This window comes from Rhinoderma darwinii (genome assembly GCF_050947455.1).
Source record: "Rhinoderma darwinii isolate aRhiDar2 chromosome 1 unlocalized genomic scaffold, aRhiDar2.hap1 SUPER_1_unloc_23, whole genome shotgun sequence".
Classification (NCBI taxonomy): domain Eukaryota; kingdom Metazoa; phylum Chordata; class Amphibia; order Anura; family Rhinodermatidae; genus Rhinoderma; species Rhinoderma darwinii.
The window spans coordinates 230,551-255,628 of NW_027461660.1; the positions used below are offsets into that span (position 1 = coordinate 230,551).

The following is a 25,078-nucleotide window of genomic DNA, read 5'->3' on the forward strand; positions in this document are numbered from 1 at the left end:
TTTCACCTCTACGTTGATTTAATTCCTGTGAAACGTTTAAAGGGTTAAGAAACTTTCTAAATGCTGTTTTGAATACTTTGAGGGGTGAAGATTTTAAAATGGGGTGACTTTTTGGCCGTTTCTAATATATAAGGCCCTAAAAGCCGCTTCACAACTGAACTGGCCCCTGTAAAAATAGCCTTTTGAAATTTTCTTGGAAATGTGAGAAATTGCTGCTAAAGTTCTAAACCTTGTGACGTCATAGAAAAATAAAAGGACGTTCAAAAAACTATGGCAATCTAAAGTAGACATATGGGTGATGTTAATTAGCAACAATTTTGTGTGGTATCACTATCTGTCTTACAAGCAGATACATTTACATTTAGAAAAATGCTAATGTTTGCAATTTTTCACCAAATTTTGGAGTTTTTCACTGATAAAAATTGAATTTAGCGACCAAATTTTTCCACTATCATAAAGTCCAATGTCTCACGAGAAAACAATTTCAGAATCGCTTTGATAGGTAAAAGCATTCCGGAGTTATTACCACATAAAGTGAAATATGTCAGATTTTAAAAAATGGTCCTGAAGGGGTTAAAGACAAATTGGGAAAAGGTTTTATTTTATATTTAATATTTTGTAGAGAACTAAACGCTTTATTTGAATATTTTTAGCAAATTGTATTACTCCCCTGGGGGACGTGAACTAGTGATGATTAGATCGCTGGTACAATACACTGTAACACTAATGTATCGCAGTATATCGTGATTAAGATGAAGGGGTTAATAGGAGCAGAAATATGGCAGAACTTCATTACCCCCCAGGCTGCGATGACAACCATCCATACCCCGTGATCGTGTCGCGAGGGGCTGATGATCTGTCAGAGAGGACCCCCCCCCCCCTCTTTCTTTCTTACAGCTTAGATTCTGCAGTCGATATTGACCACGGCATCTAAGTAGTTAAATGCCCGGGGTCGGCGTTCCCTCAGGTCTCCGGCCTTTGCAGCAGGTGTCAGGTCTTCCCTATGTCATGTGAACAAGTCCTGAGCGGTAAATGTCCTGTGCAGGAAAGGGTTAAATGAGTAAAATACAAGTTTATACTGAATCTTATTCCACAAAACAATGTATTACTCTGCTCCGCTCCACCTGCGCTGTAATATGATGAAAAGAGATCACACTGCATGTTCCCTATATATAATGTCACCTCAGTTGCTGCAGAACCTCACACCTCATATCAAACACTGACTGCATAGTGTGCACCACGTCTTGTGAGATGTCAGCAATGTCTCCGCAGTATCCGCCATGTGTCAGGTTGTCCGGAGTCAGGTCTTCATTGTCTGGGGGGGAATTTCTTCATTTTACTCTTCTCACCTGAGAGATTTGCCATAAATGTCTGATATATGGGGGTCCCACCTCTATGTGGAGAACGGGGGTCCCCCAGCCCGCCTGGTGAGGTGATGACTACATCCAGGTGGAGAATGAATGGAGAGGTGACCACACATGTGCACGACTCTCTCCATTCACTTGTATAGGAGTTCCAGAAACAGCCGAGCACGGCCAGAGGTGGAGCCGCATCTATCAGACGTTTCTGGCATATCCTGGGGAGAAATGTCCGTGTTGGGAATACCCCTTTATTCCATGTGGTGACGGCTCTGAGAAGATGTTTCCCTCAATGATCAATAAGTGAGGTTCTGTATGTCACACATGATGTTGTCCACTGTATGATCTCCATCTTCTCCTTTCTTCATAAAGACGTCTGCAGTACTAGATCCTCCAGTTTTCTCATCTTCTCCCCCATAACGTTCCTTCTCCTGAATGACCCACCAAGGATGGACAAGGACAGGAATGAGATGAGCAGAAGAATATTAGACTTCACCTTGGAGATCATCTACCTGTTGAGCGGAGAGGTAAACTTTTCTACATTATAGAACAAGTCACACATAGGGAAGGGACAATACATAATAGGAAGAATCCGGTGTCCTGTATAACAGCGTCCAGACCTTCCAAGTGACATCAAGAAGCCACCAGCAGAAAAGCTGAAGATCAGCCACCAATATGGTCAGTTATGTGTCATGTCACCAATGCAGCAATAGTAATGTTGTAGAGCAATGAGAATGACAAGGAACCAGGAGGATCAGGACTACATCTATATAGAAACATAGAAGATGACGGCAGGAGGAGAGCACATGGTCCATCTAGTCCCCCCAATATTATTTACTTTTTAGTTTTGGCCTTGTTCTATATTCTCATTGTCTTTTTGTAGGTGAGGTCTCCAGTATTACAGATGGGGGGGTCACTAGAGCTCTATACAGCGGGGTCACAATCTCCCTCTCTACTGAGGGGGGAATACTGTGTTCAGTTCTCTAAGTGTCTCTCTCCATACACAGGAGTACACAATAGTGAAGAAGACATCGGGTGACTGTACGACTCCCATCATCCATGAGTCAGGAGGATGGAGCAGTAGTCAGAGCCCCATCACAGAGCCTCCCCCTCACTCCTGGATACATGAGAAGAAGATCTTAGAACTGATCTACAAGATGACTGAGCTGCTGACTGGAGAGGTGACACTGCTGGGAATGCTGGGAAATTCTACAGTAACAGCACTGGAGGTGTCTGGGTGATGACTGTATCATTGTGTGTGTCAGGTTCCTATAAGGTGTCAGGATGTCGCGGTCTATTTCTCCATGGAGGAGTGGGAGTATCTAGAAGGAAACAAGGATCTGTACGAGGAGGTCATGATGGAGAACTACCGGCCGCGCACATCACAAGGTAAGAAGATATAGATATTATATTTTGTTTGTTTATTTTTTGAAGTGTTAATTTCGTAATGTGCAGTATATACAGACATGTGATTCCTGATCTCTGATCATACATTCCTCGCTTTGCTGCAGTGCTGCACTAGGTTATGTTCACACGCAGAAGTTTCCATATATCTGAATGTGGTTCTTTCTGCAGTTGGTACATGAATTTTTAGTAACCACGTTCAGATAAGTTGGACAATCACAGAAATTTCTGCCACCATTTCTCCATTTGGGGATAATACAAGGTATGGAAGATCTCGGTTATGAAGAAAGACCATCAAAACTAAATGTATTTCCTGTAGAGAAGAGAAGGCTCAGGGGGAGGGGATATCTTTATATAAATGTGGAAACGTCCCTGTAAAACAATGTAATAAATTATTATTTTCATGGGCCCGCAGAGAACACGGGGTCACTGCTTACAAATAAAGGAAGTGCAATTTCATCACAAAGTCCTAAAGCCGCACATCACTGTCCGAACCGTAAAGTCATGGAACCTGCTCCCACAGTATTTGGTAATGGTACAGTGCAGAGAGATATAAGAAAGGGTTAAAGATCTTCCTTGTAAGACACAATACACAGGGTTACTGGTAGTAATGAGGAATGTGGATCCAGGGATCTGTCCGATTGTAAGTAAAACAGGTTGAACAATGTGTGTGTGGAGATATATTTCTTTATTTATTTTACACTCCGTTACATTTTATTTGAAACATTTTATTGGAATAGAGTTTCAGGGGAATCGAACTCAAGAACAAGAGGAATCCAGCAGCAGGACGCTAGAAATGTAGAAGACCTGGTCAGGGTGGTCATGGACCGTCAAACTTTACTGTTAGGGTATGTTCACACGGCAGCATCCGTTACGGCTGAAATAACGGTGCTGTTTTCAGGAGAAAACAGCACCGTAATTTCAGCCGTAATGGCATGTGCAGGAGTCTTTCGCTGCGTCCATTACTGGCGTAATTGGAGCTGTTTTTCCATGGAGTCCATGGAAAATGGCTCCATTTACGTCTGAAGAAGTGACAGACACTTCTTTGATGCGGGCGTCTTTTTTTACGTGCCGCCTTTTGACAGCGTCGCGTAAAAAAAATGACCGTCGGCACAGTACATCATAAAACCCATTCAAATGAATGGTCAGATGTTTGCCGACGCATTTGAGCCGCATTTTCGGACGTAGTTCGGGGCTAAAATGCCCGCATTACGTCCGTATATAGTGTGTGTGAACCCAGCCTTACTGTGCAGAGAGAAGCTGCCGCTCATTACAAGCCATTCTCCGTGCAGTAACACTACTGTCCGAGCTGTGCGCAGTACTTTTCCCCCTGCATGAACACAGATCCGGACAAGCAGTGAGAGGGTTAAAGAGAGACTTCCCTTGTATTATATTGTTGGGGTTCATGTGATTGGGAGTTGTGTAATATTACATACATATTATGTAATGACGGGGTAGGGAGACAGACAGGTGAGCCGTAATCTACCCGCCACTCAGTCCCTGCCTACTTGCACGGCCCGTCCTAGGCGACGGCGTACAACTGGGTGACGGTCCCTACGCTCAATATGTGCACGACAGACAAACAGACAAGGGTACACAGAAGCTAAGGGAAATGGGGCAGTTGCCCACGGCAACACCGTGAGCAACAAGAGAGGTGAACAAGCCGAGTCAAACCAGGAGTGTACGAGGTACCAACGCAGAGCAGGAGAGTAGTCAGTAAAGCCAGGGTCAATATGAAGCAGAGGTCAATAGTACAAGCAGCAGCAGAGCCAGGAAACGGGCAGAATCACAGGCAAAGGAGGAGCAGGAAATGAAGGTATAAATAGACAGAGGGCGGGAGCTAGCTCCGTCTGGCCAGGCTGTGATAGGCTCTCCCACTTCTCAGCCTCCCAGCCCGAGTGGTAGATGATCGAGTAACTCTATCAGACTTAGGAGCAGGTGCAGACTGATTAACCACGGGCGTCGACACAGAAGCTGTGTCTGGCAGATCCTTTACATATTAATTATGTGACCGCCCGCAGTTCGGTGATATGAGCTGATTCTTGGATCTTTCAGCAGCAGGACCCATGGCGTACGGCTACTCTCTGGACCAGCCTCCTTTTTGAGAAGATTTGTCCAGTTAGAAGGATCCATTTAGTGTGGATGTGTCAGGTCTCTTATGTTCCCCTATCAGAGGGCAGCATAGGATCGGGTGGGTAGACGCTGAGATCTGGGATATAATGTTTTCAATGATATCATTCAGTATTTTCATCTAAAGAACGGTATAAATGCTGCCAGGACTTCTAGAGAAAAGCTGTGAGTCCTGCTTCCCCCGCCCACACAGAATGATTTTCCTTTGTCATCCTGCTCATAAAATCTGAGAGTTTGACAGACGTTCCTGATGGGGTTAATGCCTGAGCTTCAAACAGACGTTCCTTACTTTACCTCCTGTCTGTGCTGAACATGTAAGGAGCGATACTGGAAGGGGTTAATATCGGCCCCCTGTCATTTGCGGTATGAGCTTCTAACCTTGTGTAAGGAGACCAGATGCCCTTAAGATTCTGTTCTGACTTAACTGTATTCTGTTAGGAAGTGTCTGTGTCTTTAAGATTGCCATGACTACTGATGTAGCTTCTGGGGGGTTCTATTTACTTCCGGAGTCTATCCCACTTCTCTGTCTTCTTCCTGTCAGGTGTAGGGTGGGGTATTTATACCTGGCCTCCTCCCTCTTTCTTTGCTTGTGAATTTTCTCCTTTCTTAGGTGTTGTGATCAAGCTCTCACTTACCCTGGGCACTAGAGTTTTGGACTTCTTGGAAACTGACCTCGGCTTGTCTCTCGTTAACCCCTTGTTTTACCGGTTTTGATTATCTGCTCCCGGCTGGTTCTTACCTCTGGTGTACCTGATTTCCACTAGCTCTGTTTTGGACTTGCTGTTTACCCTCTGGCTGTCTGGTTACCTGCTCAGGTGTAGCCTGCATTGCACTCCTTATCCAACACTGAACTCTGTTAGAACAACCTCGGTTCTGTACATCAAAAACCATTCAGCCTTGCGGTGGGCTCTGCCGAATACCTCAGAGTAGCCTTAGATTCTGTCGATCAGTGTTGTGACGGATTTGGGGTTGCGGTTTTATTTGCATGCTTACTCCCGACGGTCTCCAGCAGACTTTTTGGAATTGTGCAACCAGTGATTCTATAACATATTCGGGACGTACAGTTGATTTTATACCATAATTAATAACATAGAAATACATTGATATCGAAACAGTAGAGGTTCACACCTTCTAAGAAACCTTGATCAACAAATAATAACTAAGGGAACCTGTCAGTAAGTTTGAACTTAACCACTAAGCCACCAGCATACCGTTATACAACCGGGTCTAGTGTTCAATACCTGCCTACCTCATAAATAGACGTTGGGGAATAGTTAGTAAAGTAATTTACAACTTACCGAAAGGAGCTCGGGAGCGGCATCAGGCGCATAGGAAGCAGAGGACTGTTCACTGCGCATGCACAGTAAAGTGAGGTGTAGTCTCCTCGGCTTCATATGTGCATGCACCCGATGCTGCTGGACTTCTTCCGGTAAGTTGTAATTTACTTTACTAACCATTCCCTAAATGTCCTTTTTTTTTTTTAGGTAGGCAGGTTTAGAGCGCTAAACTCCAGCTTCATGATGGCATATTGGTGTTTTAGCAACTTCAAACCTACTAACCGGTTCCTTTTAAATGCTATGTACAGCTTTTTTAAGTAATTTTTTATTTTTTTTATTGTTAATTTTCTTTCTCAATGCAAAATTAAGCAACTTTCTAAATAGTCCTTTTTAAAATTTCCTGCCATTTGGCTGCTGTAGTGTTTGTATAACTCCTGTAGACAGTTAATCTGCTGCAAATTCTAACTTAAATCCGTCAGTGCACTGCTCCTGGTGGCTGACTCAAGTGCTCTTCCACCTCCATTCTTTCAGTGTTAGAGATGGCAGCGGAGGGTTGTGATCCCACAAGCTGTTAGTATCGTAGTGAAGATAAGGAGGAGAGCTCACAGGCTATCAAGGTGCTTTCTCTATACTCTGACCTGCTATGTGGCTATTCCATAGTGAAGTTCTCCTACATTTCCCTCCTCCTTTTTTTTTTTTTTCTTTTTTTTTGTTTATCAAGCAATAATGTTAGTAGAAGAGAAGAATTTCTCTTTGTTGTTTACTAAACCTTTTTTTATGAAGTGATAGAATCATGGGAGGAGGGAAATGTAGGAGAACTTCACTATGGAAGGGCCACTTGGTCCATTTTGCCTGAATTTTGAATAATTAAATTATCTTCAGAATTATTATTGAATTTTTGGATTAGAATATTTTGCTTTCTCAACACATTTCATTTTGGGTGGAGCTTTTGTTGGATATTATCTGTGTTTGGATCTAATGCACTGAGGATATGGGGCCACAACTTCTTGTTATCTTTAGTTTCAGACATTGAAAATAAAAAAGAAGTAATGTAGGATCATATAATTTACTGGCTATTAATCATGAGCGGGTGTCATTTAATGTTGTACTACTTACAGGCTATGTACACCTTTCAACCTAATTATTTTTATTGTTTATTTGGTTCCCAAATGTAAAATTAAGCAACTTTCTAAATAGTCTTCATTAAAAAGGTCCTACCACTTGGCTGCTGTAGAGTCTGTGTAACTCCTGTGGACAGCTGGTCTCCTGCAAATTCTAACTCAAATCCCTCACTCTGCTGCTGGCGGCTGACTCAACCACTCTCCCTCCCCCTTTCTTATTTTTAGTTTAGAGTTCGTTGTGGGAGTTTCATTACAGGTACGTATGCATTGTTTATTTTTCTTTTTTGTATTATGAAGTTTCTATGTTTAATACTTCATTTTATTTCATTTTGTTTAGTTTTAAACCTGTACTGATGCCGATGATGGTGTTCAATTAGCAGTATTTGTTTAGATAAATAATGCATTTTTTTTTTAAATAAAAATTTATGTAAATACGGAAATGGCTAGATGTCTGCAAAAATGTACGTATTTCTTCTCCGTTGGTATCTCATTTCTATCATGTGATTTTATATTGTGTAATCTCTGTATTTTATGTTGCGATAGATTACATTTTTATGTCGCTATTGGGATCGCAACTGTCATTTAATCTTGCTGGTTCACCTTCATAGGTTTTAAATCGCCGGAAATATAGCTCCGGCATTTGACTGCACGTCGGAAAAGGTATTTTTGATTAGAGATTCTGTATCTGGTTTCATAATTTGTCTCTACTGATTCGTTTAGTTAGATTTACCCTCCATTGGGGATATATTAGATGAATATTATTACATTGTTTTCTTTAAAGGAACAGTGTCATCACAAATTATTTTTTTATATGTTAAAGATGTTAGTGCTTTATTAAAAACGTTTATATTCATTTGTGTGTTTGTGTTTTACTTTTTCTTATTTTTACACTTTTTCTTCCCTATGGGGGCTGCCATTTTTTGTTCCATTTCTGTCTGTGTCGATTAACGACACATACAGACATGGAATACGGCAGCCACAGTCCCATAGGGACTGCGAACGGCTCCCGTCCCATTGACTTCCGTGTACGGCGTCTGTGTGGGAACTGCGCATGCGCCGCTCCCACACAGTCCAATTCGAAATTGGCGCCGTCCGGCGCCATTTTCCTGTGGGCCGGAAGTCGCGGCCGGACAGTAATATTACTACTTCCGGTCGCGGCTTCCGGATTTGTGCACTTGGACCAGCGGCAGCAAACGGAGCGGACGGGCCGGAGGGAGCCGCGGCGGCAGGAGCAGGTAAGAGATTTCAATGTATGTTCGTGTTTGTGTGTGTTTACTACTGTTTTTAAACCTACTACACTGTGTGTTAGCTCCAAAAATGGCGACACACAGTGTAGGAGGTTACACCGTTCAAACCCCTCGTTTATCCCGGCACTAGCCAGGATAAAGGAGGGGGGGATGCTGAGAGCTCACTAGAGCGAGGGCTTTTAACCCAATGTTGCAATGCTGCAATTTTGGGAATAGCTCCATCTAGTGACCAAAAATGGGTAGTATTATAAATTAGAATTAATTTATAATATTTCCTGACTCGTGAAAAAAATTTGAACAATGTTTAATCACCCACACACTAAATGTTTAATTAAAAAAAAAACAACATTTTTTTCTGGCAACACAATGCCTTTAAGAGACGGTACTTGTGTCACTGGTAATTTGTGTATCAGTCTATGACTTTTGCCTTATTTTGAACAATTCGTAGGTTCAGATTGTTTTTGTTCAGATCTTCCATTTTTTAGTTAATTTTCTTTATTTTACTATATTAATTTAGACTGAATCTATTTTCTCGTTGAGTCCATTTGGACTCCGAGATTCAAATTTGAAGATCCAAAAGGATTCACGTTTGTTCAAAGTAGAAATTCTATTATTTATTTTTGAATTTATTTGTTCGACTGGAGAAATTTTTATGTTATTGAAATTTGATTTATGGTTTTGTAGCAAATGTCTCGATAGGCTGTGTTTCAGAAATCCGTTTTTGGTATTAAAACGGTGATCATTCAATCTACTTCTCAGTGTCTGTTTAGTTCTGACAATATATTGTAGTCCACATTCACATTCAATCATATATATATATTACATGATCGGTTTCACAGTTCATAAAAGTATCTGTTTGGAATGTTTCTTTTGTTACATTAGACATAACTTCTTTTTTCCTGCATTTATACTTAAACAACATAAGCCGTTTCTTTTTCCACATTTGAAAATACCTGTTGGTTTCGGAAGATGGCTAGAGATGGAGTTGGAGGTTTTTGTCCTCAATCTACTCGGTGCCAATATATTTTTGATCGTTCTCCCTCGACGAAATGTTATGCCTGCATTTGAAGGAATGATCTTATTCAAAATTATGTCACTTTGGAGGATACCCCAGTGTTTTTGTAAAGAACCTCGAATGATGTTGTGATCATAATTATAAATTGTTATGAAATTGCTGGAATAGTCCTTCATCGGGGCTCCTTTATTGTGTTATTAAATGATCTTTTTCTATGAGACATGTTTCAGGGGAGGTAACTAAATTTTTCTGAAACGCGTGTTTGATGAGGTTTGAAGGATAACCTTTCTCTTCAAATCTTTCTTTGAGAATTTTTGATAGATATTTATATGCTTCTGTCGATGAACAATTCTTTCTTATCCTTCTGTACTGGCTATGTGGAATGTTTGTTGTCCATCTTAAATAGTGTGCACTTTTGAAATTCAAGAAACTGTTTTTGTATACATCCTTGAAATGTGTTTTTGTTGTAAATTTGTAAATAAAATGACTGATTTCTAGATCTAAAAATACAATATTTTCTTTAGATATGCTCGGGGTGAATTGAATTCCCCATGTGTTGTTATTTAAAGTGTTTACAAAGCAGTTGGCTTCTTCATGCGTACCAGACCATATAAAAAAAGAGATCGTCAATATATCTACGATAGTAGACTATGTTGTTTCTATACAAGTGCTCGTTCTCTATATTTTGGGATTCAAAATGCCGCATAAACAAATTGGCGTAGCTTGGGGCTACTCGTGTCCCCATTGCCGTGCCCCTTATATGCTTGTACAGTTTTGAGTTGTGTTTGAAGATATTGTGGGTGAGAATAAAATGTAGTCCTTTCAGTAGAAAGGCATTTTGTTTCTTTGGTAGCATGCCGTTATTTTCTAAAAAGAATTGAGTCGCCTTTATTCCAAGGGTATGATCTATATTGGAATACAGAGAAGTTACGTCTAGGGTCATCAGGATGTAGTTTTCTTTTCAATTGTACTTTTGAAGATCTCTAATTAAACTCGTGGAGTCTTTGAGATAGGATGGTAATTTGATAACAAGGTTTTGCAGGTGTAAATCAATATAATGTGAAAGTTGGCTAGTAAGTGAATTTATGCCCGATATTATAATTTTGGGCAAGTGATAGAAGAATAGTATTTCCGGATTTGTTGTTGTTAGAAATGATTTTTCTGTTTTATTTATAATACCTTCTTCGAAATGTATTTTTATTAGATTTAGGAATTCCTTCTCGTATCGATCTGTAGGATCAGACTCATAATATTTTGTGTCAGATAGTATTCTATCTGCTTCTTGAACATAAACCTCTCGGTCTTGTATCACAATTCCTCCTCCCTTATCTGCTGATTTTATTCCTATGTTTTTGTTGTTTTGCAAATCTTTCAGTGATTTATTTTTTTTTTCCTCCACTTTGTTGAGATTACTTTGACTGGGTACTATTTTCCTATTAATGTTTTTCATATCATTTGAAACTAATGTATAGAATGTTTCGAGGAAATTGCCTCTGTGGTGTAATGGATAAAAACTTGATTTGCCCTTTACTGCGTGGTGTGTGTAGGGATCTTCTGAATTGATTCTATTTTCCATCTGTTTAGGCTTCCCAGCTTCGATGGCAAAATGACGTTGTAATGTGACTTTTCTAATAAAAATTATTGAGGTCTAAAAATAATTGGAATTCATCTGCTTGTTGCGTTGGGCAGAATGATAATCCTTTGGCAAAGAGGTTTGTCTCTTCCTCTTTGAGGGTGTATTTGGATAAATAAACATTATTGTATTATCTGCCATATACATTGGCACCGTATTATTCATAGTTGATACACATCTTTTACTGGCCCATAGGATTATTTTAATACTTTTGTATATCAGAAATCTTATGGCCAAACCGTGAACCATTACCTGAGGAGTCTCACTGAACCATCTTTTTATCCTTCGTATAGAATAGCGTAGTACACTACACTATTCCTTCCAGCGGGGTCCAGTAAAAAACATGTACCCTAAACATATACTTTTTTTGCAATGGGAGCCTATAGCTGGCAGATGGCACTATATGCCATCCGTCACAGGACTCTGTTAAACGGATAAGGTGAGAAGATCCAGTGATTTAACTGAACAGTTCTCACTGCAGCTTCCCTGGGAGAACTCAATCCTTGCAATACTGTGTATCTCTGCCTCCAAGGATCGGAAGAGGGATAGGCTTGACCTGAGCTTGCTCCTTGAATAACCTTCTCTAGAACAGAGGCAATAGAGCCTGCAGTGTGCATGGTGGATGTGATCCCTTTCTCCTCGCCACACCAGCACAGCAGTATATATCGTGCCCCCGACTCATGCTTAGTCATGTCCACCTAGGTGTGCTCGTGCCGCAGACAAGAACACTCCCCACTTCCGGCCTGTACCTCATAGCTGGGCACAATACATACTCCCCGAATGAGGTGGCTGCAAGAGGGGAACAAACGACAATACATACAGCATAACAGGCATTGTTTCTATGAACTATACATAGTATATGGGGAACAAGGAGGAGTATGGAAGAGGTGAAGGCGAGGTGCGGTGATCACTGTTTACCTCTGTTACACTGACTGCATCTTCCGCATGGGAGTAGTAAAAATCACCCTTTTTCCCCTATACCGTGTATTGTTCAGTGAAGCGCTGCCTGCGGGGGGAAAGGGGCTGCATAGGCAACGTGTCTCATTGTAAGTCTATACAGTGAGATACGTTGCAGCCTTCCGTGGAAGGTATATGTTGGGAGTCCTACTGACGTGTAACTCTGACAGAAGGCTCAAAACTAGTTTTGAACAGAGCCTAAGATATACACCCATCAGCCATGACATTAAAACCACCTTCCTAATATTGTGTATTTCCCCTTCGTGCCAACAAAACAGCTCTGATTCATCGAGGCATAGAACTCCACAAGACCTCTGAAGATTTCTGTTGTATCTGGCACCAAGACGTTAGCAGCAGATCCTTTAAGTCCTGTAAATTGTGAGTCCTCCAAGGATTGGACTTGTTTTACCAGCGCGTCCTACAGAGGATCGATCGGATTGAAATCTGGGGAATTTGTCAACACCTTGAGCACTGAACACTATGAAGTTCGTGAACTCTTTGTCATGTTCTTCAAACCGTTCCTGAATAATCTTTGCGGTGTGGCAGGGCACATTATCCTGTTGAAAGAGGTCCCTGCCACTTGACAATATTGCTGCCATGAAGGGGTTTACTTGATATATGACCATGTTTAGGTAGGTGGTATGTTTCAAAATAACATCTACATGAATGCCAGGATCGAAGCTTTACCAGCAGAACATTGCCCAAAGCTTCTCACTTCCTCAGCCGCTAGCCAATCTGCAATTTGTTCTATAGTAGTTCTTCCCATAATGCATCCTGGTGCCATCTCTTCCCCAGGAAGCGACGCACACGCACCCGGCCATTTGTTTGATGTAAAAGTTAACGTGATCAGATCATGCAACTTTCTTCCATTGCTTTATGGTCCATTTCTGATGCCAATTGTAGAAGCTTTTGCCAGAGGACAGGTATCAGCACTAGGACTAGTCCGCAGTGATGCAGCCCTAAATACAGTGAGCTGAAATGCTCTTTGTGTTCCAGTTTATCGAGGGCTAGATAGCACCAGGTCCTCAGGTGGGTGCATACGTAGGGGCCCAACCCAGTATGGTATGAAGAAGGTACAATACACACCAACGGGAGTAATTTTCAAGGTTCAAGGACATTTATTATTTGCCAGTAGCGTTTCGGTCATATCCTTGACCTTCCTCAGGCACTGTAGTATGCTGGTTCCTGTGAAATGGTGCTTGTGTAGATGCTCTGGACGCAATGAGAGGCGCTTTTGCAAAATGGTGCTTGTGTAGACGCGGCTGGCCACAATGAGAGGCGCTCTGTGTGTTCCGACACCTTTCAATCATAGCCAGCATTATGTTTTTGAACAGTTTATTCTGCAGTAGTTCTCCTGTGGGACCGGGCCAGCCGGGCTGGCCTTTCTTCCCCACGCAGATCAATGACCGTGTCACCAGTTGTCCTTTCTTGGACCATTTTTGATAGGTACTAACCACTGCATACTAGGAACACCCCACAAGACCTTCCATTTTGGAGATGCTCTGACCCAGTCGTCTAGCCATCACAATTTGGCTCTTGTCAAAGTCGCCCAGATTCTTTTGCCTGCCCATGTTTCCAACACATTAACTTTTAAAACTGTTAATTTTCTTCCAAATATCTCCTCCCTTGTCAGGCGCCATTGTCACAAGATCATCAATGTGCTTCACTTTACCTGTCAGTGGTTTTAATGTTATGGCTGATTATTGTATATATTGAGGAGAACAGTGTGAATCGTCTTCATTTAACCCGTTAGTGACCGCCAATACGCCTTTTCACGGCGGCCACTAACGGGCTTTATTCTGATGCATATTCCTTTTTACGGCACTGCATCAGAATAAAGTAAACAGAGCAGGGAGCTGTCAAATCTCCCTGCTCTCAGCTGCCAGAGGCAGCTGAGGGTTGGGGGCGTCCCTGCTCTGTTGGGTGAGATCGATATTAGTATCGATCTCACCCGTTTAACCCTTCAGAAGCGGTGCGCAATAGCGTGCACCGGATCTGAGTGGTTTTTGGAGAGAGGGAGGGAGCTCCCTCTCATCCCACTGACACCCGGCGATAAGATCGCCGAGTGTCTGTCTCCAACGGCAGCCGGGGGCCTAATAAAGGCCCCCAGGTCTGCCTGTAGCGAATGCCTGCTAGATCATGCCGCAGGCATGACCTAGCAGATGCCTGCCCGTGTTAAACGGACAGGCAGTAATACACTGCAATACAAAAGTATTGCAGTGTATTATAATAGCGATCGGATGATCGCATATTAAAGTCCCGTAGTGAGACTAGTAAAAAAGTTTCAAAAAAGTTTAATAAAGTTACTGAAAAAAAAAAAATGAAAAACCCACTTTTTCCTCTTACAAAAAACAAAATAAAGTAAAAAAGTTACGCATATTTGGTATCGCCGCGTCCATAACGACCCCGACTATAAAGCTATTACATTACTTAATCCGCACGGTGAACGCCGTAAAAAATGTAATAAAAAACGATGGAAAAATTGCTGTTTTCTGTGAATCCCGACTTTAAAAAAATGAGATTAAAAAGTGATCAAAAAGTCGCATCTACTCCAAAATGTTACCAATAAAAACTACAAGTCTTCCCGCAAAAAAAGCCCTCATACAACTGCATCGGCGAAAAAATAAAAACGTTACAGCTCTTCAAATATGGAGACACAAAACCAAATAATTTTGAAAAAAAAGCGTTTTTACTGTGTAAAAGTAGTAAAACATACAAAATCTACGGTAAACTGCGTAGATTTAGGACGCAAAAAAGAGTGGCAAAATTTCCGTTTTTTTTTTTTTCTATTCCCACCCAAAAAAAAGTTAAATAATGTTAATCAATAAATAATATGTACCTCAAAATGGTGCTATTAAAAAATACAACTTGTCCCGCAAAAAACAAGACCTTATACAGCTATGTAGACGCAAAAATAAAAAAGTTATAGCTCTTGGAATGCGACGATGGAAAAACGTAAAAAATAGCTTGGTCATTAAAGAGGCTCTGTCACCAGATTTTGCAGCCCCTATCTGCTATTGCAGCAGATCGGCGCTGCAATGTAGATTACAGTAACGTTTTCATTTTTTAAAAACGAGCATTTTTGGCCAAGTTATGACCATTTTTGTAGTTATGCAAATGAGGCTTGCAAAAGTCCAAGTGGGTGTGTTTAAAAGTAAAAGTCCAAGTCGGCGTGTGTTATGTGCGTACATCGGGGCGTTTTTAATACTTTTACTAGCTGGGCGTTCTGATGAGAAGTATCATCCACTTCTCTTCACAACGCCCAGCTTCTGGCAGTGCAGACACAGCGTGTTCTCGAGAGATCACGCTGTGACGTCACTCACAGGTCCTGCATTGTGTCGGACGAGCGAGGACACATCGGCACCAGAGGCTACAGTTGATTCTGCAGCAGCATCAGCGTTTGCAGGTAAGTCGATGTAGCTATTTACCTGCAAACGCTGATGCTGCTGCAGAATCAACTGTAGCCTCTGGTGCTGATGTGGCAGATCTGCACTGCCAGAAGCTGGGCGTTCTGAAGAGAAGTGGATGATACTTCTCGTCAGAACGCCCAGCTAGTAAAAGAAGTAAAAACGCCCCGTTGGACTTTTACTTTAAACACGCCCACTTGGACTTTTGCAAGCCTCATTTGCATAAATACAAAAATGGTCATAACTTGGCCAAAAATGCTCGTTTTTAAAAAATAAAAACGTTACTGTAATCTACATTGCAGCGCCGATCTGCTGCAATAGCAGATAGGGGTTGCAAATTCTGGTGACAGAGCCTCTTTAACTAAATGTAATCATATATTTTTATTTTCTCATTCTTCATAACCGCACCAGGTAAAAGGAAACTTGGTGTTATAAAACCGTAGAGCTTCCTCCAACACCTCAGTGGTTTCCCACCCCTTGTGGAGAGAAAACTTGGAGTAGTTGTTTTCCTTAATACAGGTACTTTGTGTGACTAATAAAAGATAAGTGTCTTCACTGTGGGTTCCCTCTCTTGAAATATAGAATTCCCTAATAAGCAGAGGTGTCATTGTTCCAGGGCGTACCAGGGCACTTTTTTCTTTGGTTGGCAGGGAGCTCTTAATAAATATCCTCTGCAAATATCCTTTAAACTGTATCTGCAATTCTCAGGACGCGACCTTTTAGACTTTGATTATTTAAACATGGAATTGCAGATGTAGAGGGAAGTGTGTGATATATAGACAGATATACAGTAGTCATGTATTCAGTCACTGTGTGTTTCCAACAGATGAATCCAGTAGAAGAAATCCACCAGAGAGATGTCCCTGTCCTCTGTATTCCCAGGACTGTCCAGAGGAAAATCACAATGTGCCAGAGAATCATCAGGTAGATGGCGCTAAGCTTTCTTTAAAATATATCTATAAAGCTGCGGGGGGGGCATGTGCCCTGGGCACAAATAGGAAAGAAGGTAGGGGGGCGCCGGGCTAGGCAGCACGGGCATAGTTGCCATCAATCCTGAATTTGCCGGGAGAGTCCCAGATTTACCGAGACGTGTCCCGGCAACTGCCATGTTCAATTGTATCTGCGTCCTCAGGGCGCAGATACAATTGAATATTATGGCAGAGCAGGAATCTATCCCTGCTCTGCCATTCACTACTCCTGGAGCGGAATTCCTGGCCAGAGAGTTGCCGATGCTTTGGCCAGGTATTCCACTCCTAAAGGGAGCCCCTGACACCCCTGTCCATATATGGACAGTGACATTAGGGACTCCTCCTGGAGTAAAAACCCCGGCCAGATTGTTGAAAACACTCTGGCCAAGGATTCCGCTCTTGGAGAAGCCCCTGACGTCACTATCCATATATGGACAGTGACGTCAGGGGCTCCTCCAGACAGAGCAGGGATTCCACTACTAAAGGGAGCCCCAATGGCGCTATCTACAGGGAGGGAGTATAGCACTATCTACAAGGGAGGTGTTTGGCACTATCTACAGTGGGGAGTGTGGCATTATCTACAGAGGAGCTGTGTGGCATTATCTACAGAGGAGCTGTGTGGCATTATCTACAGAGGAGCTGTGTGGCATTATCTACAGAGGAGCTGTGTGGCAGTATCTACAGAGGAGTTGTGTGGCAGTATCTACAAGGGAGGCTGTGTGGCAGTATCTACAACGGGGGTGTGGCATTATCTACAGGGGGGGTGTTTGGCACTATCTACAAGGGGGGTGTAGTACTATCTACTAGGGGTGTCTGGCAGTATCTACAAAGGGAGCGGTGTGGTAGGATCTGCAAGTAGGGGCTGTTTTTATAGCAGTATCTACAAGGGGGGGTGTGGCAGTATCTACAGGGGGGGTAGAAAAAAAGTACTATGCACACCAATATGGAGTTATTTATCCAAACAAATTATTTATTTATAGCCAGTGACAGTGCGACACTTTGGTCAATACCATGACCTTCCTCAGGAACTATAGAATTAACAACATTTATATAAGTATAGATTTTGTAATAAGTGGTACAGAATGTCCTCAGTAACAATAAAATCAATTATGTACAGATCACAGATGTATATAAATCTTCATATGAAGCAATATCAGTAGTAAGTGAGTACTGTAAGATCTATGTGACACAGGTTACTGTAGTTCAAACAAATAATGAAAACAAGAAAGAAAAAAGTAAAGTTTTCACTGAGTAAAACACACATTGTAGATGTGTATAGTAATCATCTGAAAAGGTGGTAAAGGAAAATACAGGCAAACTAAGAGATATATAGACCAGTATATATAGTTGACAAGTAACAGTGGATGGATCTAGGTATAGAAAGTCTGGTTGATAGTATAGAGATGTAGAGATGTGTTATCAAATGAACCACATAATTATTTTTAAGTCTGCAAAAAAATTGGTAGTAGTTAGTATAGATGATATAGCTAGAATTTTTTTGCAGACTTAAAATCATTGTTCAAGGTTTCTCTGGAAGAAAAATACACTACATACCCATGTATCCTTTCAACCTGACATGGTTCCTCCTAGATGACGTACGGTCCGATTCTATATCCCTCCAATCATCTCTGAATAGATCTAATACTTCCATGCACTCACTCCTGCACTATTATCTCTCTACTACACAAACAAACATTTAGCAACAACATGTTTGAACTGACATTAATTTGTCTTACCTTCTAGTCAGCTGGTACTCCCAGCACTGTGGTTTTCTTCTCCCCGTTCTAACATAGGCAATATGAAAATTAGCCATGTGTACACACACCGGCTACGAGCAGCACGTTGCATATAGCTATGACAACTTCCGGTCTGAAAGACAACATCCGGTCATGGTGCGTTTCACATGTGCGTTCCAAGCACGCCATGTGACTGCACAGCTGGATACATAACAGAGGGGTTTTCTGACATTCCTGTAGCGCCACACTATAGCGGTTACCCGCCAAGCTTACAGCGCCATCCACGCAGGATAAAGCATTGACGAAAGGTAAATTCCCTATACATAATTATGTGGTTCATTTGATAACACATCTCTATACTATGGACCAGACTTTCTATACCTAGATCCATCCACTGTTACTTGTCAACTATATATACTGGTCTATATATCTCTTGGTTTGCCTGTATTTTCCTTTTCCACCTTTTCAGATGATTACTATACATTGCTAATTATTACACATTTACCACCAGCATTTTGTTATTGAACATTTATGTCTTGTCTGATGACCGGCAACCTCTCCTTGCAATGTAAGATTTTTTTTCTGTACAAAACGCACTGTTCTATGCATAGCTGAAAATCTACAATGTGTGTTTTACTCAGTGAAAACGTTACTTTTTTCTTTCTTGTTTTCATTATTTGTTTGAACTACAGTAACCTGTGTCACATAGATCTTACAGTACTCACTTACTACTGATATTGCTTCATATGAAGATTTATATACATCTGTGATCTGTACATAATTGATTTTATTGTTACTGATGACATTCTGTACCACTTATTACGGAATCTATACTTCTATAAATTTTGTTAATTCTATAGTGCCTGAGGAAGGTCATGGTATTGACCGAAACGTCGCACTGTCACTGGCTATAAATAAATAAATTATTTGTTTGGATAAATAACTCCATATTGGTGTGCATAGTACTTTTTCTCTATTGGATCGGGTTAGCCCCCTACTAATGCACCCACACCATTACCTAAGTCTATCCGAACCTTGTAACTACAGGGGTGGGTGACACTATCTACGAGAGAAGGCTGTTCATTATGTCACCATGTAGTCTCATTAGCCTCCGTTATACAATCTGTTGTAGTCCGGCACTGACCTCTTTAAATTATTCTATTTTCATTTATTGTTCTGGTAACTCCCTTCTAGAATTTATATCGCTTGTAAAATGTACGATGTAAAATACTCGAGTTACTTATATAAATGACACCTCATTGATTGGTAGAGAAAGCAATGATGGCGAGGTAGAAAGAGATGTTGGGGGCGGGGGGGGCAAACTGAATCTTTGCCCCGTGTGCTGGAGAACCAAACTACAACTCTGCTATAAAGTCATTGAACCCAGTTTCATTTTACATTTTTTCTTTTTTGTCTGTTTAGGGTGAAGATCTGATTCATATTAAGGTTGAAGTTAAAGATGAAGCACAAGAGGAGACGGATGTAATGGCTGATCAGCAGTGTAAGAGGGGGGGGGGGGACTTTCATTCGTTGTAAAGACAAACCTGTTTTGAGGGTCACCTAGATACTATTCACTGCCTGATAGAACGATTAAAAATAAATTTTATTATTAAATTGATAAAAGATATGGCTCAACCAGCCATTATTCCAGAAACAGGCAAAAGCAAGTGATTGGCGACAGTAGAGGTGTACCAGAGTGAACGAAGTTTCTCAAACACTCCAGGACCACCCTCCCTGCTTATTGTATAGTATTTCGCTACACCCTTGCCAATAGATAACAATCTATCCAGATCCAACGCGTTTCAGCAACACATCAAGAGTGATGCCTCATCAGGGATTACTAGATAGCAAGTTCAATTAGAATTGTTAGATTTCAAAAAGCTGGATAGCACTGTATATGTGCAGATTTTAGCCTCCAGACGCGTGAACGGCTCTGATACAATGACCGCACACGCGCCCGGGAAGCTGCAGGCTTATACGATTGAGAGCCCGCCCTCATTCCAATCGTCACCGGGGCACCCGCCAATCCGCATGTAACACGCACATTGTGACGTGCCGGAGGCGGCGCCTCACGATACAGACGACCAATGAGGGTATCTGGACGACAAGCGTCCATAGTTACTTAGGGGACGCTAGACGCGGCTCCTAAACTGCTGTCAACATCAAAAAACAAGGAATGGATCAAGAACGAATGTCCCTCCTATCACACATAGCACCGTCCCCAAACAAGCGGGGCAGTGTGAGGTGGAAGAGATATGTATCACGGGAGTCGTCAAGAGGAGACTGACCCCCAGTAATTCCATAGTTGCCTAGCAACTTATCGTTACTCTACTAGCCAGGGATCAGACTCAGATAGAGGATGGATATAGCCCATTATCCCAAGGATTCTGCATAGCAGTCCTATACGAGCATCCTCCCAAAAACGGAGGATGCCCGGCAGAGGAGAAACTCCCATACATGGTCGCTCCCTTTACTTGGGTCAAGGACTTGAATCTTTTTGCTAGAAAATTGAAATGGAAAAAGTTTTTTAAAATGCATAATAAACGACAATGTCTTGAGCTGGGCATCATGGAGGAAGATCTCCCACATTTTAGACTATTGGAGGGTTTGTGGGAGGAGGGTCACAGGGAGGAGGGCAAGGGCCCATTTACCGAATTACGGGTTCCATCTACAAAATATGCACCCCTAAGTGACAACACACCGATTTGATGTCTTTGTGAAGGTGGTTGAGGATCAGCTAAAATTGATCAACCAAAGAGAACACTGTTCTAACATTTCTAGCAATGAGATGGCTGGCCTACTATCTCTAGAAAGAGATGATAATATCATTATAAAACCCTCTGACAAAGGGGGGAATATTGTGGTGATGAATCGACCACAATATAGAAAGATGTGCCATGACATCCTTGATGATCGCAATTGTTATGGGGTACTTACCAGCAATCCTACTGCAAACTTTAAAGGTAAACTTTTGAACATCCTTGGTCCAGCGAAATCAGCCAATCTCATTAATGACAGAGAGATGAATTTTATACTTAAGGAGCACCCTCAAATGGCAACATTTTATAGCCTGCCCAAGATACACAAGGGGGTGAATCCCTTGAAAGGTCGCCCCATTGTATCGGGGATTGACAGCCTTACGCAGAATGCGAGTTTGTACCTGGACCAGGTCCTCAGGCCGTTCGTGGTGTCCCTGCCATCATACGTGAGGGACACCATGGATGTACTGAGAAGACTGGAGGGTATACGCTGCGATGGCGATGTTTTGTTGGCATCTTTAGATGTTGAGTCCCTGTATAGCTCCATCCCACATAATCAGGGTTGTAGAGCCATTGAATATTTCCTAATGGATAAAGGGATACAATATCAGGCCCATAATAAATTTACCATTGAACAGTTGAGATTTGGTCTAGAACACAACTTCTTTTTATTTGATCAGAAGATTTACCACCAGCTCAGAGGAGTGGCCATGGGTAGTCCCTGTGCACCTACCTTTGCCAATCTTTACCTGGGGTGGTGGGAAAAAGAGGTTGTGTTCAGTGACCTTATGGATAAATGGTCATCATCTATCTTACTTTGGATTAGATTTATAGATGACATTCTGATTTTGTGGACAGGGACCAGGCGGGATTTTCAGGAGTTTGTGGAGATACTGAACGCCAATGAATTGGGTCTATTTTTTACATCTGAAATCCAAGACACCAAAATTACATTTTTGGATATTCTGATCTCCAAAACTGACACAGGGATGTTACAGACGAATATGTACCGCAAAGAGACTGCGACCAATAGCTTACTGCGCTGGGAAAGCTGGCACCCAATTAGCCTGAAGAGAGGAATACCGAAGGGCCAGTATCTCAGGGCACGGAGAAATTGTTCCACCATTTCGGACTTTAGGGTATCTGCACGTGACCTCGAGAATAGATTCAGACATAGGGGGTACCCCAGGGATGTACTGAAAGGGGCATATCAAAATGCCTTGGGTTGCAACAGGAACGATCTCCTGAACCCTAAACCAAAGATAGTGGAGGAAGAGTCGATCAGAGTGATCGGTACTTTTGACTCTGCCAGTAGAGAGGTGAGGGAAGTCCTTAAGCGGTTCTGGGGCATCCTTAAGGCAGACCCCGATGTGGGGGACCTGGTAGGAGACTCCCCGCTTATTACATACAGGAGGGGACGGAACCTTAGGGACCGATTGGTTCATAGTCATCTACTATCACAGGCACAATGCAGTACTTGGTTGGAGAACAGTCTAAAAGGTACCTATAGATGTGGAACATGCAAAGCATGTGTGTCCATTATATGTAGCAGTAGTTTCAAAAGCACGAAAACTGGTAAAACATTTGACAACAGATCATACATCAACTGTAAAACGAAAGGCATTGTATACATGATTACTTGTAGATGTGGTCTACAGTACGTGGGTAAAACAAAAAGGGAGTTTAGGAGAAGGATCCGTGACCACATTGGGGATGTCAGAAGGAAGGTGGACACCCCGGTATCAAGACACGTATGGTCCTGTCACGATGGGGATGCTACTGCTCTTGGCTTTCAGGGAATTGAATATGTCAGACCGCTCGCGAGAGGGGGGGATCTGGACAAGAAAATTCTACAAAAGGAGGCTGAATGGATTTTTAGGATGCAGACCATTAATCCCCATGGACTGAATGAACAAATCTCCTATTCTTGTTTTCTCTAGTTACTTTGTGCCTCTTATTTCTCATTCCTCTCTGTCGAGCTATGTGTGCCTAGTTGTGACAAGTTGTGATTTTGGTTACTCCCAGTTTTCCCTGAGAATATACCAACATATAGTATTTTGACTGACAATGGCATCTCTGAGAATTTGGGATGTCTCTGTGAATATATCAATATATTATATTTTGACTGATAAATGGTATTTCAGTCCCTGTTCACACTATGCGGTTTCTATTGCGATTTGTGGCTGCATTGTTCTCCACTTGCTGACTTTTTTCCTTTCTATTCACTTTGTATGCGCCTTGAGATCAAGGGAGCAACCATGTATGGGAGTTTCTCCTCTGCCGGGCATCCTCCGTTTTTGGGAGGATGCTCGTATAGGACTGCTATGCAGAATCCTTGGGATAATGGGCTATATCCATCCTCTATCTGAGTCTGATCCCTGGCTAGGAGGGTAACGATAAGTTGCTAGGCAACTATGGAATTACTGGGGGTCAGTCTCCTCTTGACGACTCCCGTGATACATATCTCTTCCACCTCACACTGCCCCGCTTGTTTGGGGACAGTGCTATGTGTGATAGGAGGGACATTCGTTCTTGATCCATTCCTTGTTTTTTGATGTTGACAGCAGTTTAGGAGCCGCGTCTAGCGTCCCCTAAGTAACTATGGACGCTTGTCGTCCAGATACCCTCATTGGTCGTCTGTATCGTGAGGCGCCGCCTCCGGCACGTCACAATGTGCGTGTTACATGCGGATTGGCGGGTGCCCCGGTGACGATTGGAATGAGGGCGGGCTCTCAATCGTATAAGCCTGCAGCTTCCCGGGCGCGTGTGCGGTCATTGTATCAGAGCCGTTCACGCGTCTGGAGGCTAAAATCTGCACATATACAGTGCTATCCAGCTTTTTGAAATCTAACAATTCTAATTGAACTTGCTATCTAGTAATCCCTGATGAGGCATCACTCTTGATGTGTTGCTGAAACGCGTTGGATCTGGATAGATTGTTATCTATTGGCAAGGGTGTAGCGAAATACTATACAATAAGCAGGGAGGGTGGTCCTGGAGTGTTTGAGAAACTTCGTTCACTCTGGTACACCTCTACTGTCGCCAATCACTTGCTTTTGCCTGCTTCTGGAAATAATGGCTGGTTGAGCCATATCTTTTATCAATTTAATAATAAAATTTATTTTTAATCGTTCTATCAGGCGGTGAATATATATTTACATTTTTGAACTACATTTGCTATCTTATACACAGTGAATCACCTAGATACTACTCTCATATCATCCCATGTAAATAATCTATTCCGCCACTGCGTGTTTCCTACAGATGGATCCAGTAGGAGAAATCCACCAGAGAAATGTCCCAGTCCTCTGTATTCCCAGGACTGTCCAGAGGAAAATCACAATGTGCCAGAGAATCATCAGGTAGATGAAGCTGAGCCCTATACCAGATCTATATAGGGGGGTGTGGAGCTTTTTGGTCATGGGGTCATAGATTTTGGTGGTTTCTTATGTTGATCTGTTAGATTCTTCGCACTCTGCTGTATTGTACTGAATTGTTCCATATGTGAAATCAGGGGGAAGATCTGACTAATAGTAAAGCCGAGCATGAAGCAGAAGAAGAGCGGGTGAGGGGCGATCAACCATGTAAGAGTGAAGTGGAGGAGGAAATTCCAGGAGGTGTTACCACAGGTCAGTAATAATGATATTAGAAAGTGAATTGGGAGGTTTGTTAAGGTGGGGTTCCTCCTTAGTTCTACATTACAGTAACACGTCAGACAATGTGTTATACATAGTGCAGGACCTGAGGGAGCTGTGACTGCACATAGAAGTTCTCTACAAGGTGATGTATGAATTTGGTCATACACTAGACTTAGAGCCTGTAAAAATGACAATAATTCAATACATTAGTATGTCTGACGATCGCTGGTCCAAACCCCATGCAGGGACTAATAAAAAGTGTTAAAAATAGTAAATTTTTTTTAGTGGTGTACAAAAATAAAAAAAAACCTTTTCCCACTTTTCCTCTTAAAGTATTGTAAAAAATAAACAAAATTGGTATCACCGCATCCGTAAAAAGTCTGAATTATTACAATATAACATTATTTAAATCACATGGTGAACACCGT

The 25,078-nt window shown here is 42.0% G+C and overlaps 1 protein-coding gene across 1 annotated transcript in view; it reads left to right on the plus strand.

Moving 5' to 3' along the window:
* The first annotated feature begins 1,739 nt into the window (after positions 1-1,739).
* LOC142671116 (uncharacterized) overlaps positions 1,740-25,078 on the plus strand; it is a 35,304-nt gene continuing 11,965 nt past the window's right edge. The window contains 7 exon segments of the mRNA XM_075847138.1: positions 1,740-1,885; positions 2,366-2,539; positions 2,624-2,747; positions 16,376-16,473; positions 19,676-19,754; positions 24,277-24,374; positions 24,527-24,641. Of these exon segments, the coding sequence (XP_075703253.1) occupies positions 1,808-1,885; positions 2,366-2,539; positions 2,624-2,747; positions 16,376-16,473; positions 19,676-19,754; positions 24,277-24,374; positions 24,527-24,641 (766 nt within the window). The 5' untranslated portion in view covers positions 1,740-1,807.